Source organism: Geotrypetes seraphini, chromosome 16 (genome assembly GCF_902459505.1).
Source record: "Geotrypetes seraphini chromosome 16, aGeoSer1.1, whole genome shotgun sequence".
Classification (NCBI taxonomy): Eukaryota; Metazoa; Chordata; class Amphibia; order Gymnophiona; family Dermophiidae; genus Geotrypetes; species Geotrypetes seraphini.
In genome coordinates, this window is record NC_047099.1 from 10,210,620 (window position 1) to 10,228,435 (window position 17,816).

At 44.0% G+C, this 17,816-nt stretch overlaps 1 protein-coding gene across 4 annotated transcripts in view; it reads left to right on the top strand.

The window, feature by feature from the left end:
• RIPK3 (receptor interacting serine/threonine kinase 3) overlaps positions 1-17,477 on the top strand; it is a 33,107-nt gene extending 15,630 nt beyond the window's left edge. For 2 of the 4 annotated variants that reach the window (XM_033925357.1, XM_033925356.1), the window contains exons 6-13: positions 1,073-1,234; positions 1,527-1,609; positions 4,885-5,032; positions 10,084-10,181; positions 10,910-10,952; positions 13,917-13,951; positions 14,547-14,586; positions 16,921-17,477. In XM_033925357.1, coding sequence (XP_033781248.1) covers positions 1,073-1,234; positions 1,527-1,609; positions 4,885-5,032; positions 10,084-10,181; positions 10,910-10,952; positions 13,917-13,951; positions 14,547-14,586; positions 16,921-17,024 — 713 coding nt within the window. In that variant the 3' untranslated portion in view covers positions 17,025-17,477. The remainder of the gene's footprint in view (positions 1-1,072; positions 1,235-1,526; positions 1,610-4,884; positions 5,033-10,083; positions 10,182-10,909; positions 10,953-13,916; positions 13,952-14,546; positions 14,587-16,920) is intronic. The other 2 variants (XM_033925358.1, XM_033925359.1) reach the window with 2 other exon arrangements.
• Positions 17,478-17,816: the final 339 nt, after the last annotated feature.

Here is a 17,816-nt window from a genome sequence, read left to right on the forward strand (position 1 = left end):
ACAGCAAGATTCAGGAATCCCAAAGAGTAACAAAAAATTCCGGAATACCAAGTAGTAGCAACTTTCCATGCTACCAATCCAGAGCAAGCAGTAGCTTCCCCTATGTCTGTCTCAATAGCAGACTATGGACTTTTCCTCCAGGAGCCTGTGCAAACTTTTGTTTTAAACCAAATCCTCTGGCAATGCTTTCAGAGCTTAACTAACATCAGCACAAGAGTCCCTCCTGGGTTTCTCCTTCCTGCTTGGCTCAAGTATAATTGAAACACCTCACCAGCTTCAACTTGGAATTCAGAGAGTACAACCATTCAACATTCAAACAGGCCAACTTTAAATAAACTAGTGCAGGAGTGATGGTGATGGCAGGGTAAGGGGTGTTCATTGACAAAGCTACGGTGAAACACAGTCTTTATGTCGGAGCCAAATCTCCGAGCCATTCATCTAAGTTAAAGACGGATGAGTATCAAAATAGATAAATATTTAAAATTAATTTAATGGATAAAATTGATTGATACAAATTTAAAATTAATATATGTGACCGATGACGAGTTGGGTGCATTAGTCTGCTAATGGAAGCTTGATTTATGAAGCGGCACTGGCCGAGGTCTGAAGATTCACAATTCAGAGTTGACGTGTTTGAATATCAAGTACAGTCAAACCTTGGTTTGCAAGCATAATTCGTTCCAAAAGAATGCTTGTAATCCAAAGCACTCGTATATCAAAGCGAATTTCCCCATAGGAAATAATGGAAACCTAGACAATTCATTGCACAACCCAAAAACTTTAATACAAAATACTATACGCACTTGTATTGCAAGACCTCGCTCATTTAGAACAGTCTATACCAGGGGTAGGGAACTCCGGTCCTCGAGAGCCGAATTCCAGTCGGGTTTTCATGATTTCCCCAATGAATATGCATTGTGCTCTGACATCACTTTTCTCAAGTCCAGGGCCTAGAGGCCCTGTAATGTCAAGGCATGTGGTCATGTCAACTCCTGAAGATATCTGAAAAGGGCTATTAGCACTTCTCAAGGTGAAGTGTAGCCTACATACTGCTCACCCTCTCTGCCTGCAGATGCTATATCTTCTGTGATCAAGCTACAAGTTCCTCGGGGGCAGCGGCCCAGCCTGGAGTTCCTGCAGGATCTATATAGTCAAGTGGAGAAGTTAGAGGATATGAAGAACTTGATGGTGAAATGCTGGAACCAGGAGCCATCGCAACGACCCAGCTTCAAAGGTATAGAAAACAGGGAGCCATCTGTGATCAGGGTAGACGTCTTAAGTACTTGCGTCTTTCAAGGTGACTCCCATTAAAGAGGTATTTTGTACAGCCTTCTTCCATCTCCGGGGCTCGGTGGAGCCCCTTCTTACTAGTTGACAGTGCTGTAAAATCCACAGACCGTGGCAATACCCATTAACACCTGAATCACCAGATGAAGCCCGGCTTTCAGGCAATAGAGTGCCAGTGCCAGTGAGTGTTTAGGAATATCACCTCATCCTATGCTCTCTCTGTGTATCTATATCTGCAGACTGTATCCAGACCACGAGGGAAATCTTCAAGGCCCACGAGCACCATGAAGACAAGGCAATCTGTGAAGTGTGGGAAACTTTGGTAAGTGCCCTGTTCTTGCCCCTGGTTTCTCATCCATCCATTTGGCATTTGACAATTGACACAGTCTCCCACCACCACCACCACCCACACTTATAATTCACAGGGGTAATACATTGTCAGTTAGCTTATCATTGATATCTCCTTAGTAGGAGAAACCTGGACCAATGTAAAGCTACTCAATTCCTTCTCCTTCCCACTGGTATCATATGATGAAAATATTTCAATGGGATTCACATAGCACCTCCTTCTGATGCACAAAAGGGTTCCCTATGCAAATGCATTGCAAGGAGCTCATTAGTATTTAAATGAGCTCTTCTTGCAATGCACAAAAGGGAATGTCCCCCCTTTTACGGGGCAAACTTTTCTGGCAGGTCTGGACCTGCTGGTAGCTGTCCTGCATGTGTTGTGTGAGGCACACAACACACACATGACAGCAGGGTCCATTAGAAAAAAAAAACATTTCTTGGGGCCAGCTGGGAGAGCAGGAGCTACTGGCTCAACTGCGGCCGCCATTTTTTTTAAAATGGAAACAGCTGTTGTGCGTGTGTTGTGCGCCTGCACAACACACGCACAGCAACTGAGCCCTTCTAAAAAAAAAAAAAAGCTGATTGTGGCTCCGGAGCCAGCAGAGGAAACTGTGAATCAGCTGAGCTGGCAGCTGCCGCTCTGCCAGCTCACTGATCGCAGCTCTGGAGCCGCCATCATCTGGGCAGCGGGAAAGAGAATTGCAGCTGCAAGCAGGCAGGAGGAGGAGCTGTTCCTAGTGATTTTTCTTCTGAGCAAGTGCCAAGCACAGTCCTCCCCCTTGTAGCGGGGCTGCACTGCACGAATAGCATACATATAATTTGCATGCTATTGTACTCAGCATCACCTGGTAAAGAAAAATCACTCCCTCCATGCTATCTTTTACCGTGGTGTTGGAGCATTGTGCATCAGGGCATAGATGACTCCTACTGATCTGAAAAAAAAGTCAATCCAGTGCTGATTTTGCTTAATGACCACCAAGGCCTTTAGAACTACATATGGGTTGGGAGAATAAGATCTCTTTAATGAATATGCACAAGAGATTTGCATGCATTCTACTTCTATTCTATGCAAATTTATATCATGCACATTTATTAGGTATAGAGAGAAACGAAATAGTTTGCAAGATTGTGCTTGCACTAGGATGACATCATTGACTCTATTCCATGAATTTCAGAAAGGAACATGCTGATGATATCTCAGTTGCCTACACATATGACATCATCAGCTGTGCAGCCAATGGAAGACATGCACTGTCACACATTGATGATGTCATGGTTTGGCTCCGCAGCCATTGAATGATGATGCCACAATTTGGGGTTGAGCTATATGACATGGACTCTACTATTTTAGGCAAAGCAGTAGCTAGAATTAACACCCTCACCCCTAATGTTTGCATGTCCCTCTCCTCTTCATCCTCTCTTGCAGCCTTCTGAACATTAGCAGGGAGCCAGGCATTCTCCAAAACATGACCACAGGCTGCTATTGTGGCCTCTCTTGGGCTACAGGCTCCCCTGCTGCTTTCGACACTAGCATTGCGCATGAAGAGGAAGCCACAAAATCAGTGAGGCAGATATTTTCAGTTTTAGAGAAAAGATTTTTTTCCCTTTTTTTTTTTTTTTTTAGTTCTAATCATTTTTATTGAAAATGTTTTTTAGAAATGTTACAGAAATATAATTATTCGTTTAATAATACAGTGGTACCTCAGAATCCGAACGCCCCAGAACTCGAACGTCATGGAATCAGAACTTTTTTTGGTAGTAAATTTTGCCCCAGAATCTGAACTCTGCTTTGGAATCCGAATGCCCTGCACATTGTATATGTATGTTTGTGCCCCAGAACCGAACTCTGCTTTGGAATCCGAATGCCCTGCACATTTTGATTGTCAGAGCAGCACAAAGCACTGGCCGGCACAAAAATCCTCTTCTGCACTTTTGGGGGAGAGGATCTTTAGAAAGTGTAATTATGATGTGGTACAGAATTTTGATAAAGGATTCCATTTTGATAAAGGAGTCTTTTAAACTTAATCCATTGTATGTGATTTTTCTGCAATGACATATTCATATTTATACATTAAACAGAATTCTACCACAACTGTTAACTTTGCTGTTGTTTTTCTATTCAGTAATGATAATTTTGACTGCAATTGATATTAGTATGTCTAGTAATTTGGCCTGGTCAGTAGAGAGCAAGTCTGTAAGATAAATAGAAACATAATGGCCCATCCAGTCTGCTCTTCCACACCATCTACTATCTCCTCTTCTCCCTAAGAGGTCCAACACTATCTTAAGTTCAGATAGTCTTCATCTCCACCACCTCCATTGGGAGACTATTCCACGCATCCACCACCCTTACTGTAAAGAAATGTTTTCTTACATTAGGTCTGAGCCTATCGCCTCTTAATTTCATTCTATGCCCTCTGCTTCCAGAGTTTTCTTTCATTTGAAAAAGACTCACCTCCTGTACATTAACACCATGGAGATATTTCAGTGTCTCTATCATATCCCATCTCTCCCGTCTTTCTTCCAGAGTCTACGTATTAAATTCTCTAAGCCTGTCCTCATATGATTTATGAGGAAGACTCCATCCTCTTTATATCTTTTTGAAGGTTCGGTCATCAAAATTGTACACAGTATTTCAAATGGGGCCTCACCATAGACTTATACAATGACATTATCACCTCCCTTTCCTTTTGGCCATTCCTCTCCCAATGCACCCAAGCATCCTCCTGGCTTTGACTGTCACCTTTTCTACCTGTTTTGCCACCCTGAGAACATCAGACACATTATCACCCCCAAGTTCAGTTCTTCTTCTGTGCACAGGTCTTTGCCATCTATACTATACCATTCTCCTGGATTTTTGTAGCCCAAATGCATGACCCTGCATTTTTTTAGCATTAAAGCTTAGTTGCCAATTGCCTGACCATTCTTCAAGCTTCACCAGATCTTGCCTCATATTATCCACACCCTCCGGGGTGTCTACCCTATTACAGAGCTTGGTATCATCCACAAAATAGAACAAAAAATTAAAGTCGCATAACAGATGGAATCACTTATCTCTTTGTGTCTCAGACTAATCCTAGGTTCTACCACTGACTCTCTCTGTGTGATTCAGGAGGAATTACTTTATTTGCTTACATTTGAGTTCTAATCCCATCTTTATCCACTTTATTGCAACTATAAAGTGTTTGGGGGCACAGATGGATGCAGATTAGGGAAAATAACAGAATCATTCCATTCTCCTCCTCACAGAAAAAGATGGAGACCTCCTCAGATCAAGAGAGGTGGGAGGCGCCTAGCTACAGACCCCCAAGCACAGCTCTGAATTCAAGTCCCACCTCTGGAATCGTGGAAAACTTCAAGACCCTGACATTGGAGCAACCTCCAAGTCATATGAATGGTGAGTAAGAATAGGTTTACCTTCTGACTCCATGTCATGAGGAACAGGTTAATCCAATCCTGGTTTTACCCTATTGCACATGGTTCTATTGTGTTTCAAGAAAACCAGTTCTTCTTAGTTGTATTTTATTTATTTATTTAAACATTTATATCCTGCATATCCAAAATCTATGCAGGTTACAGCATTACATTCATAAATGAAAATAATACAAATGCACAATGACACAGTGTGAACACTCAACAGGATTATTATAACCCATAACAGCATCACACAACTCATAAAACAACTATATATAAGCTAAAACTTTCCTAAATCATGAAAAAGCAATTCTAAAAAAAATGAGCTTCCAAGCTCTTATGGAAAGTTTAAAATGTAGAAATCTGACTAATTGAATCTGGGAAAGAATTCCATAGTTGTGGACCAGCCACACCAAAAATGCATGAACGACTTGAAACTTTGGTTATAGATGAACAGGGGGAACCACTAGTAATTGTTTAGACTGAGAATGCAACGGGTGTACAGGTATATACTGTATGTGTCCAATAGTGAGGCAACAACATCAGGTATTAGACCATGTACTGATTTACAAACCAAAGTCAAGATCTTGAATTGAATTCTCCATGTTATCAGGAGCCAATGGAGCTCAGTAAGCAAAGGAGAAACGTGGGCATGGCAAAGAATACCACCGATCACTCTAGCTGCGGCATTCTGAACCACTTGGAGAGCTCTTAATGATTTCTTTGGAAGTCCACATAGGAGAGAATTACAATAAAACAAAACATTGCATGACTTGACAAAAATTGGATGGAGTAAGCAAGTCCCGTAATTTCAGAACCATCCAAATCTTGAAAAACACAGATTTTACAACAGATGAAATATGACTGTAGAATTGTAAAGAGGAGTCTAAAAACACCCCTAAGCTCCTTCTGTATTCAGATCTTAACTCCTCCATCTACGAAAATTAATGGTGCTCCTTCACCACCAGAAGGAGAGAGCCACAAGATTTTTGCTTTAGAAACATTTAAGCTAAGGCAGTTCATGGTCAACCAAGTCATAATTGCATCCAAATAGGAAGACAGCATTCGAAAACCCTGAACATGATCAGCTGGAAACTCAAAATAGAATTGCTAGTCGTCAGTATAAATTCGATAATGTACCAATCGGGGCCATAAACAAATTGAACAGCAAAGCTGACAAAGCGGTACCATGTGGGACTCCACAATTTATAGCGAAAAAATCAGATTGGTCACTACCATTAGTCACACCTATCATTAAGAAATGATTGAAACCATTTTAATATGGTCCCAGAGATCCCAAATGCACGCAATCTGCTCAGTTATACCTGGTGATGCACAGTGTCAAATGCAGTAGCTATATCGAAGGATACTAATAAGTAGTATTTCCCCTTATCAAATCCTTTACAAATCTCATCACAGCAAGGTCAGCAAGAGTAGTTCAATACTATGATCTTTTTGAAATCCAAATTGAAAATAATCCAGACACCTCTGTGATAAAACAAACCCCCTCTTTTACGAAACTGTGATAGCAGTTTCTAGCGCAGGGAGCCGCGCTGCTCCCGACGCTCATAGGAACTCAATGAGCGTCAGGAGCAACGTGGGCCATTCAGCGCGGCTCCCCACGCTAGAAACTGCTATCGCAGTTTCGTAAAAGGAGGCCAAAATTCTCCAATTGCTGCAAAACAATTCTCTCCAAAACCTTAGCCATAAACCTCAGATTTGAAAGAGGACGAAAATGGCGCCTTTTAAAAGTGGACAGATCACAGCTTGTTTCAATTTGTCTGGGATATAACCAGCATTCAGTGACTGAGTAATTATGTTCTCAATTGAAAGTGCAATCTCAACTTTCAAAGCCTTAAGAACAGATGTAGCACAGGGATTCAGAGAGCAAATGAGCTTACGTATTCTAGAGCCTGGATCACATCTCCAACCCCAAATGGCACCTAAATACCTTCAGGACTGTGTTTTATCTTATGCAGCCTCTTGTGTATTACGTTCAGTGGAGCATTTCGACCTGATTATTGCAACTCGAAAGAAATCGCACTTGGAAGCGATAAGAACTAGGGCCCCACGAAATGGAACAAACTCCCGGTCTACGTTAGGCAGCAGAATGACGGGCATAATTTTAAGAAACTGTGGAAACGTCACTTATTTTGTAGGATGAAATATGGTTATTGACGTGCCAAAGACTGTATGACACCACCAGAAAAACAATTTTTTCGGTTGTGGTACCAGTGTTGTGGAATTCTCTTCCCGTCAACCTCAGACAGGAAAGTTGTCTACCCCAAGTTTTAAATCAGGCCTCAAAACTTTTCTTTTCAATGACGCTTTTGATACTTAGATTACGACACTCCATTCTGTAAAATTTTCTCTTTTTCTGCTCCATTCCCTTTCCTGTTGTTTTTTTTTTTAATCTTTCTTCTCTTCCTTTCCCTCCGCTCCTCTCATCTGCAATCTTCTGCCACCGACCCTCTTTCCCCTCTCCTTTTATTTTATGATGTATCTGCTAATTGTTTTTGCCTCTTGTGTCAAGTATGTCTGTCCATTGTTTTTAACAATCCTTGCAACGAGAGGACATAGGATGAAGTTAAGAGGTGATAGACTCCGGAGTAATCTAAGGAAATACTTTTTTACAGAAAGGGTGGTAGACGCATGAAACAGTCTCCCAGAAGAGATGGTGGAGACAGAGATTGTGTCTGAATTCAACAGGGCCTGGGATAGGCACGTGGGATCTCTCGGAGAGAGAGAGAGAGATAATGGTTACTGCGGATGAGCAGACTAGATGGGCCATTTGGCCTTTATCTGCCATCATGTTACAATGTTTCTTTATAAATAAAATTGTATATCACAGCCACATGCTTCCATATATAAATATTGAAATTAATTAATTAATTGGTGCTCAGACCCCCAACCTATTTTATGTTCAAGTGAAGAAATCCAAACATAGGCTGCTATCAGACCATAATAGCACCAACGATGTCTGTACCACCATAATCTAGATTATTTTTATATAGCAGAAAATAAAAACATTTACTTATCTCTGGTGGTGATGAAAGTGGGCTGGTCTTGAGACAGGCAATCCTGTGTGTGAGAGTGCTAGTGCAAACCATTAAAAACTCCTGCAGTTGTGGTGCTCTTCCAGGACCCCCAATATGATTTGAATAGCACTGGAAATAAGTATATCCAGTAAAGGTTTATATGAACCAGGTATAATAAGGGATGGAGCTGCAGATTTGGGAATTCTCAAAGGCAGCATCACTGTATCATTCAGATTCAATATTTTATGTATTACCAATCACACATTGATCCATAATTGGTTGATAATAGTATTTTGTTTGTTATAAAAATGCAATAAAATATTTGAACCGAAAAACCCCCCAAAAAACTTGTGGAGAATTGATGGCTTTATTAAAACAAATAAGTAATCCACATAAATACATAGAAACATAGAAACATAGAAATAGACGGCAGATAAGGGCCCACGGCCCATCTAGTCTGCCCACCTTAATGTCCCTCCCCTACCTTTGCCTTACATCTAGGGCCAGAACCTCTAGAAACATTTGGACCCAACACGGTGCGTGTTTCAACAAAATTGTCTTCTTCAGGGGTCCCTACTGGTCCTAGAAATGAACTTGTGGATTAAAACAATAATTTCTGCGCGAGACTGACACGCTCAGACCGACAGAAAATCGTGTGCCGAGCTCTACAAATTCAGGCATGCCATTAGGTAAAAACAGGTCTGGATTAGCCTGTTCCTTAGGACATGAAGTCAGGTGGCACTCTAGGCAAGAGACTGTCTCAGAGGCCTCCAAGCTATGGGAAGAAGAGACACCTGGTGACCAGTCAAAAAGCAGTACCTGAGGTGATGTGAGAGACAAACAATCCAGGCAGTGGCATAATAAGGGAGGCGTGGGAGGGGTGGTCTGCCCTAGGTGCGGACTTGGTAGGGGCGCTGACACCTGTCCTCCTCTCCGCCTCCCTCCTGACACCCCCCCCCCCATAAGCACGTCTGCCTCTTCCCTTCCCTTCCCTTGTACCTCTTAAACTTTCCTTGCGCAAGTAGCATTTCAAACTTGCTGCCTGCGTTGGTGTTGCCTCTCTCTGATGCCACTTCCTAGACGCAGGGCTCAGAAGTGACATCAGAGGGATAGTTAACATGAAGCGTTCAGCAAGTTTTTGAGGTTGCTTGCGCCTGGGAAAGGAACGGGGGGGGGGGCAGGAGAGATCGGGAAGGAGAGGCGGGAGAGGGGCGCCACTCATCCTTGCTATGCCGCTGTATCCAGGACTGCTCCCTGATAAGAACAAGATGTGAGAAGTGAGGCAAGAGACCTTACACAATGATTCACTTATAAAGGAAGTTAGGAAGGAAAGAGCATCTGTGCCTGACGGGGGAAGAAATGAAGCATGAGAAATGGCAGAAGGAGAGGAGAGCTGACAGAGGCATTATATGATGGTTTTCTGATGAGAGTCATAGGAGAGAAATCTTAAAAAAAAGAGTTTGGGGTGATGGCTCCCTGATGGAAGCCTGATGGTCAGAATTAAGGAGAGAGACAGTGACAAGGCTTGGGCCCGAGTTGATTTTTTTTTTTTTTTTAAGTTTAAATATTTTATTTAAAAGTTTACATTTAAAGAGAAATATAAGTAATAAACTTGAAAAAAAAAATTCAGTCAAACACAAGGAAGAGCATAAAAAAATTTAGGCTCCTTTTTATCAAGTTGGTTAGGGTTTGTTTGTTTTTTAATCGCCGGCCACTGCGGTAAAAGCTTCGACACTCATAGAACTCCTATGAGCGATTGAGCTTTTACTGCCGTAGCCAGCGATAAAAAATCCTAATGCGGCTTGATCAAGGGCAGGCTTAATTATTATACAAATAATTTTGTTTTGTTTCTCAGTTGGAAAAAAATATATATGTATTGGATAAATAGAGTTCCACTGAAGACCATGTTTGTTTATTTTTCCAAAATCTTTAATTTAAATTTGTGTAGTTTTGACTCGGTGTGAATAGTTCCTCTTTTTCTCCCTGTCTCTCACAGAGGCTGTGCCACTCAGTGACCTGTCCATCAAAATGCCACACGGGTACAATTCCACCTTCCAGCCCCCACTCAAACCAAGGACTCAGGAAGCACAGGAGGTAAGTGGTGAGACACAGAGGCTGAAGCCACAAACATGCTCCCAAAGGCACAAGAAGGAGTAGATACTGCAAACTCACTCGAGGGAACAAATGGTTCTGCCTTTAAAATTCTGCCTAGGCGGGCCCTCACCAGACTTGTGGCCAGTCTGCTTGGTAGCCCTAGCTGCCAGGCCTTCCCCAACCCCCCCCCCCCTCTAAAAAGACAACATGTCCGGGTTTTCCTGGACGTCTGGCAACCCTAATTGTGGATATCCTGAAAACCTGACTGGCTGGGTGTGTCTTGAGGATTGGGTTGAAAACCCCTGTAGTAGCCTGATGCAGGCCTGAAGACAATGTAGATCAGGGGTCTCAAAGTCCCTCCTTGAGGGCCGCAATCCAGTCAGGTTTTCAGGATTTCCCCAATGAATATGCATGAGATCTATTAGCATACAATGAAAGCAGTGCATGCAAATAAATCTCATGCATATTCATTGGGGAAATCCTGAAAACCCGACTGGATTGCGGCCCTCAAGGAGGGACTTTGAGATCCCTGATGTAGATAGTAGTCTGAGGTCCCAGGGCCTGAAACCCTTTAATGTCTCCCTCTTCCCACATATCAGAGTTAGCAGGCTATGCATCACTGTTTTGCATGTGTGTGAGTGCATGCTATGGGTATTCATGTGTGTTCTTCTGCGTGCAGTAATGTTGCTTACTGCTTCTCTCCCCCCCCAACCTTCTTCTTCCTGCAGAAAATCCCAGACGTCACACCTCAACTACCTCTCAATGGACCAGGTAAAGAGTGGTCTCCCAGTAGAGGTGGTGGAGACAAAAACTGTATCTGAATTCAAGATAGCGTGGGACAGGCATGTGGGATCTCTTAGGATAATGGATGATGGGGAAGGCCTCTAGGCCTTTATCGGCCATCATGTTTAGGGCGACCATATTTTCTTCCCGCCCCGTTCCACCCTGATCCGCCACATCCCCATCCAGTTCTACCTCTAGCCCTGCCTGTTCTGCCCCAGCCTCAACTCCCCTCCCCCAGCCATCTCTCCTCCGTGACGAGCTCCAATCGCGTCTGGAGTGCCTGGAGCATGAGTGGATGTGTGTGACATCATCCGTGCATGCTCAGAGGACCTCCAGATGTGGTCAGAGCTCGTCAGGGCTTTCAAAAACCCAGACAAACTCCTGGGTTTTGGAACGTACGTCCAGGAACCCAGACAATACTCTAAAAAGAGGACATGTCCAGGTTTCCCCGGACGTTTGGTAACCCTAGTCATGTTTTTATATTTCTACTTGGAGACAGAAGAAATTTCTGAGAGGAACTAAGAGTTGGGTTACCATCCGTCTGGATTTTCCCAGACATGTCCTCCTTTTCGAGTACATGTCCAGGGATCTGGACAGCTTTTCAAAACCCGGCACTTCGTTCGGGTTTTGAAAAGCTTCTAACAACAAGCGACGAGCAAGCAGATTGAGGGGGTGGGGCTGGAGTTGGGCTGGAGGCGGAACAGGGCATGACTTGGGCAGAAACGGCTGGGCAAAACGGGGAAAGCCTGGGGGCGGGATTTTCATTTACGAAAATCTGGTAACCCTAACTAAGAGCAAATCTGAACTGCTTCAGGGCCTCTAAAGCTAAGTGATGGGAGAATAATTACAGCTAAGAGTAACAGGCCCAAGGCAAAGCGCCTCCCCTAATGTCACACCGAGAGTCAGTGACAGAGCCGGGGATTAGAACTGAGGCACAAGGAGATAAAGTGACTCCAGTCAGCTACCAAAATTCTCCATTGTGAAGCTCGACAGAATTCTAATAACCAAAACAGGCTCCACATGTTAAATGTAGGGAAGCATTTGCCCATGAAAATTGTGATGAATCTGAAATAAGAAGAAGGAACCCTGTCTGTAGCCTTAATTCTTGCTCTCAGACTGGAAAGGGCAGATAACTTCATAGGCTAAAAAAAAACCCAACACAAAACAGGCTTCAAATCTTCTCATTATGTAGCAAAACCTGTTTGAATATGAAGAGCTTATTTTGAACAATGAACTTATCTGGAGGAGATGTGCCAATTATTTAATCCCCATCAGGGCAAGAAAGGACCAAAGCATTTATACCAGCACACCCTATCAACTAGGGTTACCAGAAGTCCGTATTTCCCCAGAAATGTTCTCCTTTTGAGGACATGTCTGGGGGTCCGGCACTTTGTCTAGGTTTTGAAAAGCTTCCATCGGGATGGAATCCGCGAACGCATGGATGCGAAGCTGTGGCGCATGCAACCTCATCGCATCACATCTGTGCATGAGCAGATGCCGTCCCGACGCACGAACATGTTAAGGGGGGCAGGGCTGGGGGGCGGGATGAAGGCAGAACTGGGTGGGCCTGGGGGCATGGCCATGGATCCGGATTTTCCTTCTGGAAAATCTGGTAACCCCTACTATCACCAGCACCACAAAGAGGCAACGCCTGATTTGGCTATTAGATAAAGTTACTCCCCAGCAGTGGCCTAGTGAAGGTGAGAAGCACCCGGGGCAATGGCACCCCTCCCCTGCCCTCTTTCCCACTCCCACCCATTCATTCCTCACCCCTCCTGCCGTGTGCATGCACGCCCCTTCCCTCCTTCCGGACCTCTTTAATGTTCCCGGCACAAGCAGCAACCTCAACCTGCTGCTCATGCCAATGTTGGCTCTTCCCCTAACATCACTTCCTAGGGGCGGGTCAGGAAGTGACATCAGAGAAAGAGCCAACACTGGCATGAGCAGCAGGTTGGGGTTTCTGCTCATGCTTGGAACGTTAAAGAGGTACAGGGGAGGAAATGGGTGCACATGCATGGTGGTGGGGGGTACAGATGAGGATGGGTGCCGGTGCCCCCATCCCCACCCCGCCCCCTCTTACTATGCCACTGCTCCACAGGTTTACCAGACAGTCAGTGAAGGAAAGGGAAAGGGGATGGAACTTAATATACAGTGGTACCTCGGAATCTGAAAGCCCCAGAACTCAAACAACTTGGAATCCAAACTTTTTTTTTTTTAATTAATTTTTGTCCCGGAATCCAAATGCTGCTTTGGAATCCAAACATATGGGAACTGCAAGCGTTGCTCAGCCCAAAGCTTCCCCTCTGACTCAGCTTCCTGTTTCCGCCTGGGAGGGAAGCTTTGGATTGAGCAACACTTGCAGTTGCCGATCTTGCTGTCTATGCCAGTGGGAGGCCCGATCTTGCTGAGCTTGTGGGACCAAGGAACGGATTAATCCAGTTTCTATTATTTTCAATGGGAAAAATTGTCTTGGAACTCAAACGGGGTTCTGGAATGGATTAAGTCCGGATTCCGAGGTACCACTGTACTGCCTTTCTGTGGTTACAGTCAGACTGGTTTACATGTGAACAGTTACAGTGACAGAGCCAGGGATTAGAACTAAGGTAAAGACCAATAACAATTACAATATATATATATATATATATATATATATATATATATATATATATATATTTTATTTTTTTTTTGCTTTAAATAATTCCAACAGCAGAGATAGTAAGGCCTTAGAGTCTAAACCCCACTTTTATGAAGAATTTCTATGAGTGTTGCAGCTTTTATCCCACCAGCCGGCGATACAAATCCCTAACGCGGCTTCATAAAAGCGGGGAGTAAGTTCTTTGACTTTGCTGAAGCTCAGAAGATGAGCTGAGATCTGCGGATTCATCTTGTGCTGTGTTTTCATAACATCCCAAGCAAGAACTCTATTCATGGAAATTCTTCTTTTCTCCCTAGAATTTCCTAAAACTCCAGTTTCCTCAGCTCATCAGGTAAGAATACAAGGAGAGGTTATGTGGGGGGGTTTTGGGGGGGAGAAGACTTCATACAGGGTGGGGTCAGGTGTCCTCTTTCTTTTTTTAAAGAGGGCAACTCTATCTTTATCACCCAGTGCCCTCAGGATTTCCCCAATGAATATGCATGAGATCCATTTGCATACAATGGAGGCAGTGCATGCATATTAATTGGGGAAATCCTGAAAACCCGACTGGATTGCGGCCCTCATTGCCCACCCCTGCCTTAGCCAGTACCTCACCCAATTCAATGGTTGAGCTGGCTCTGTGTCTTTCCATCACTGATTTCTCTGTAGCTACAGCTTACCAGTGTCTCTCAGCACAAGGCAAGGGTTGCATTGCTTCCTTCTGAACTCATTCGTTCACTCAGAATAGGTAGTGGGGTGGAGAAGGGTAGCATCCCATCCCCGCAACCAGCATCTCCCCTCTCCTTAGTTTGGCAACCATAGCAGTCACAAGCAAGCCACCTTGGGATCCCACATTTCTCTTGCGTAGAAATATCCTGTCTGTTTTATTATTAACCATATGTTTTATGGGGTTGGGGTGGGGGGATTTATTCTTTGGTCTTTTTTAGCATATAGGCACGCCGTTGCAGACCGCGCCACAACGCCACGGTAAGTTCTTTCCTTTGAATTGGAAGCCAAAACAGGCAACGACAAGAGAACACACAACGAAGGTGTTGTGAGGATAAGATGTCAAGTATAAAATTATTTTTGAACCATACACCCTTGGCTGAATATTTTATCCTTACGACTCCTTTCACATACAGGGACAGGGTTGGGGATTGCATCAGAACAGAATCACAAAGGAATGGAGAGGAGGACCAATAAAAATGCAAACCCTAATTCTAAATGCTGCAGGGCTGCAACCCCAGTGGTGGCTGAATGCTTCAGTTCTAAAGCCTCAGACTGTAAACTCCTTCAGTGATCCTGTTTGAATGATAAGTTCATTCTCTAATTATTATTGTTTGAGGCACCGCACTGTCTTGATTTTTAATCTCTGTGCCTTGAGGTGGGGAAAATTACTACCCAATAAAAGGCAAGATGCCACTCAAGTATCCTCGGAACTAGACGTTCTCCCATTTCCAACAAATCGGTAGAGATGGGTGATCGCAAAATTTTCACATGCTGATTTGGCCAGTAGGTGGTGCTGCTTCCTCAGTTTTCCGAGTCTGGCAGCCCTTCAAGCCTGTACTATATTATCTCCTGACTTTAAAATGGTAAAGAGCGATTAAGAATGGCGCTTCCCAGAGGAAGAGTCACACACACAGGGAGTCAGGGCAGGATTCTCAAAACTTACCATGCCTTTAATGATGGTCATTAAACCGATTCCAGCCGGATTAGCATGCCAATATTTTACCACCCAATCATCAGAATGGCTTGCCATGGCCTTTTCCGAGCTTCCTAGCCACCTCTGACTCTGCCACGCAAATGTAGTACAACGAGGTCATTGCTATTAAAACGGTAGTAAAATGGGCTCATCAATATTTAAACACGCACTCCGAGCAATTCTCTGTCATTGCCGGGTGATTCTCCAAACGAGGCGCCAGCTTGTAAGGGCCACAAATTACCGGCTGGTCCGGGGTCACCAGCACTGTGAAAAGCATGTCTCGGGCACATGTTTCTGGCTGTGGCTCATGATAAAAAATTTTAAGAAATTACGCTAGTCACCTAAATTATAGCACTATAGTGATGGGGAAAAATCTCAAAAGCATGTGTCTCGAGCACTTGCATTAGAGGTGTAGATTAAAGGTGTGTTTTATACGCACTTGTTGAAAGTCCCTCCCTTCCCTTCCATCCAATAGCGCTGGCACACCTATGATAGACACAGCAACGTAGCATTTGCTGGTAATTCTCCATTCCTTCTGTCCACCCATGCCTTTTTTCGTAGACTAGTGTGCACATGCGCCGATTGCTCTCATTAGTGGCTGAATGCCTGTAAATTTTGCGACCCTCATTTGTATGCGCATTTTTGTGAGCATCATTGGCGTAGTAAGGGTGGACAGCCCGCTCCGGGCGCCAGCGCCTCTCTACCCTGCCACATCATGCCACGCTCGCGCCATCCCTCCCCCCCACCCCGTATCTCTGCAGATCTTCGCCAGCACGAGCAACTTCTCCTACCTATTGCCCACCCCACGCCAGTGTGGTTCCCCTCTGAATCACTTCCTTGTCAAGAGACCATAAAATGATGTCAGAGGGAAATCCAACGCTGGCGCAAGGAGCATGCTGGAGGCGGCACTCGCGCTGGTGAAGATTTGGAGGTACAGGGGGATGGAAAAGAAGAGTGTGAGTGTGGAGTGGGGGGGGGGGGTAGGAAGGAGCGAGTCGCTGGGGAAGGGGGTGCCTCCGCCCCAGGCACCTCCTACCCTTATTATAAGTGAGAATGGCTTGTCTTTTTTGAATTGTTATATTTACAACCGCTACAGCGACCAGTGCTCCCTCTAAGCGGGCGGGTGTTGTGAGCAAAATTTTTTTCGCTGTGCGCTAAAAATATCGGGCGCCAGCAAGTTATGAGCCAACTCGCCCGATTCTCCTCTCGCCGCCCTGCCCGCCGTGCGCTGTGACGTGAAACTTGTGCGCTGGATGTAATATTTTGTGCGCCAGCGCACGCCAGCGCAGCTTAGAGGGAACACTGACAGCGACCCATCAGATTTTACTGGTGATGTTAGAGAATCCGGCCCTTGGTGACACAGCTGGGAATTAGAACTGAGGCACAGGGAGATAAAATAACACAAACCAGTGATAGATCCAGGAATTTGAACTGGTGTATGGGGAGATAAACTGTCACCCTTAGGATCACTCCCAGAGAGAAAGTGACAGAGGTGGAGATTAGAGAGAGATCAGGTGACTTCCTCAAGATCACACACAGTCAGTGATCCAAGTGAAGAGGCCCCTGGCCACTGTTTCTAATACTTTTTCTTTTCTTTTTTTTTTATTCTGCTGATTCAATTCCTCAAGTCAAAATCATTGGAAGTGCGAGCCACATCCAGATTGGAAATAACAACACGATGGAAATTCACCACAGAACGAGAAAGAACAAGACAAAAAGATAGCAGGAAAACATGATGCTGTCCGGAGAGAGAACAGTGTACGTGAGCTTCTATACCACTCTACGGATGGGTAGAACTGGGCAGGGCACGATTTAAAATTTTTTTTAAAAAAAGATAAACACTGAAAGGAACTACATACAGTACTGGGAAGGACGGAACAAAACATCACAGAAAGAAGTAGCAATTCATCAACTAGAGTGTACAAAACAGAGTTATGTGCAGGTACAGCCCTAGGGGGTTTCGCACAAACAAACTGCCCACCTAAACTCATTGATGCCATGTTTGTAACAGCTCTTATGCATATTCTAAAAAATTAGAAATCATCCTCGCTACTTGACTACACCTTTTGGTGGAACTCTCTGAGCATGTATCACAAATTTGAATCTTATGCATATGAGAAAAACATGATTTCTCGACTCTCCAGAAACATGGTGCGAAATAAATCACCTTGGTCATTCTTAGATTCATATGTTCATTCTAACCAGTAGACACTTCTGCCTCTCTATCTATCTATCTCTCTCTTTTTCTTTTTCTCCCTCTTTCTTTCCCTCTCTCTTATTTCACTTTCCCTGCTTTTCTGCCTTTCATATATCTTCTATTAGCAGTTACAAATACCCTAGATTCTTTTTATTAATCTGGTTGTATGTAAATGATTGTAGACATAGACTTTTTCTACACCATTGTGTCTTATTCAGATTTTGTGTGTTTGAACTGCTTTCTGTAAATTTCTTATAATATTCAATAAAAACTAATGAACTTAAAATTCTGGAATCTCTTCAAGGCACACCACTGTTT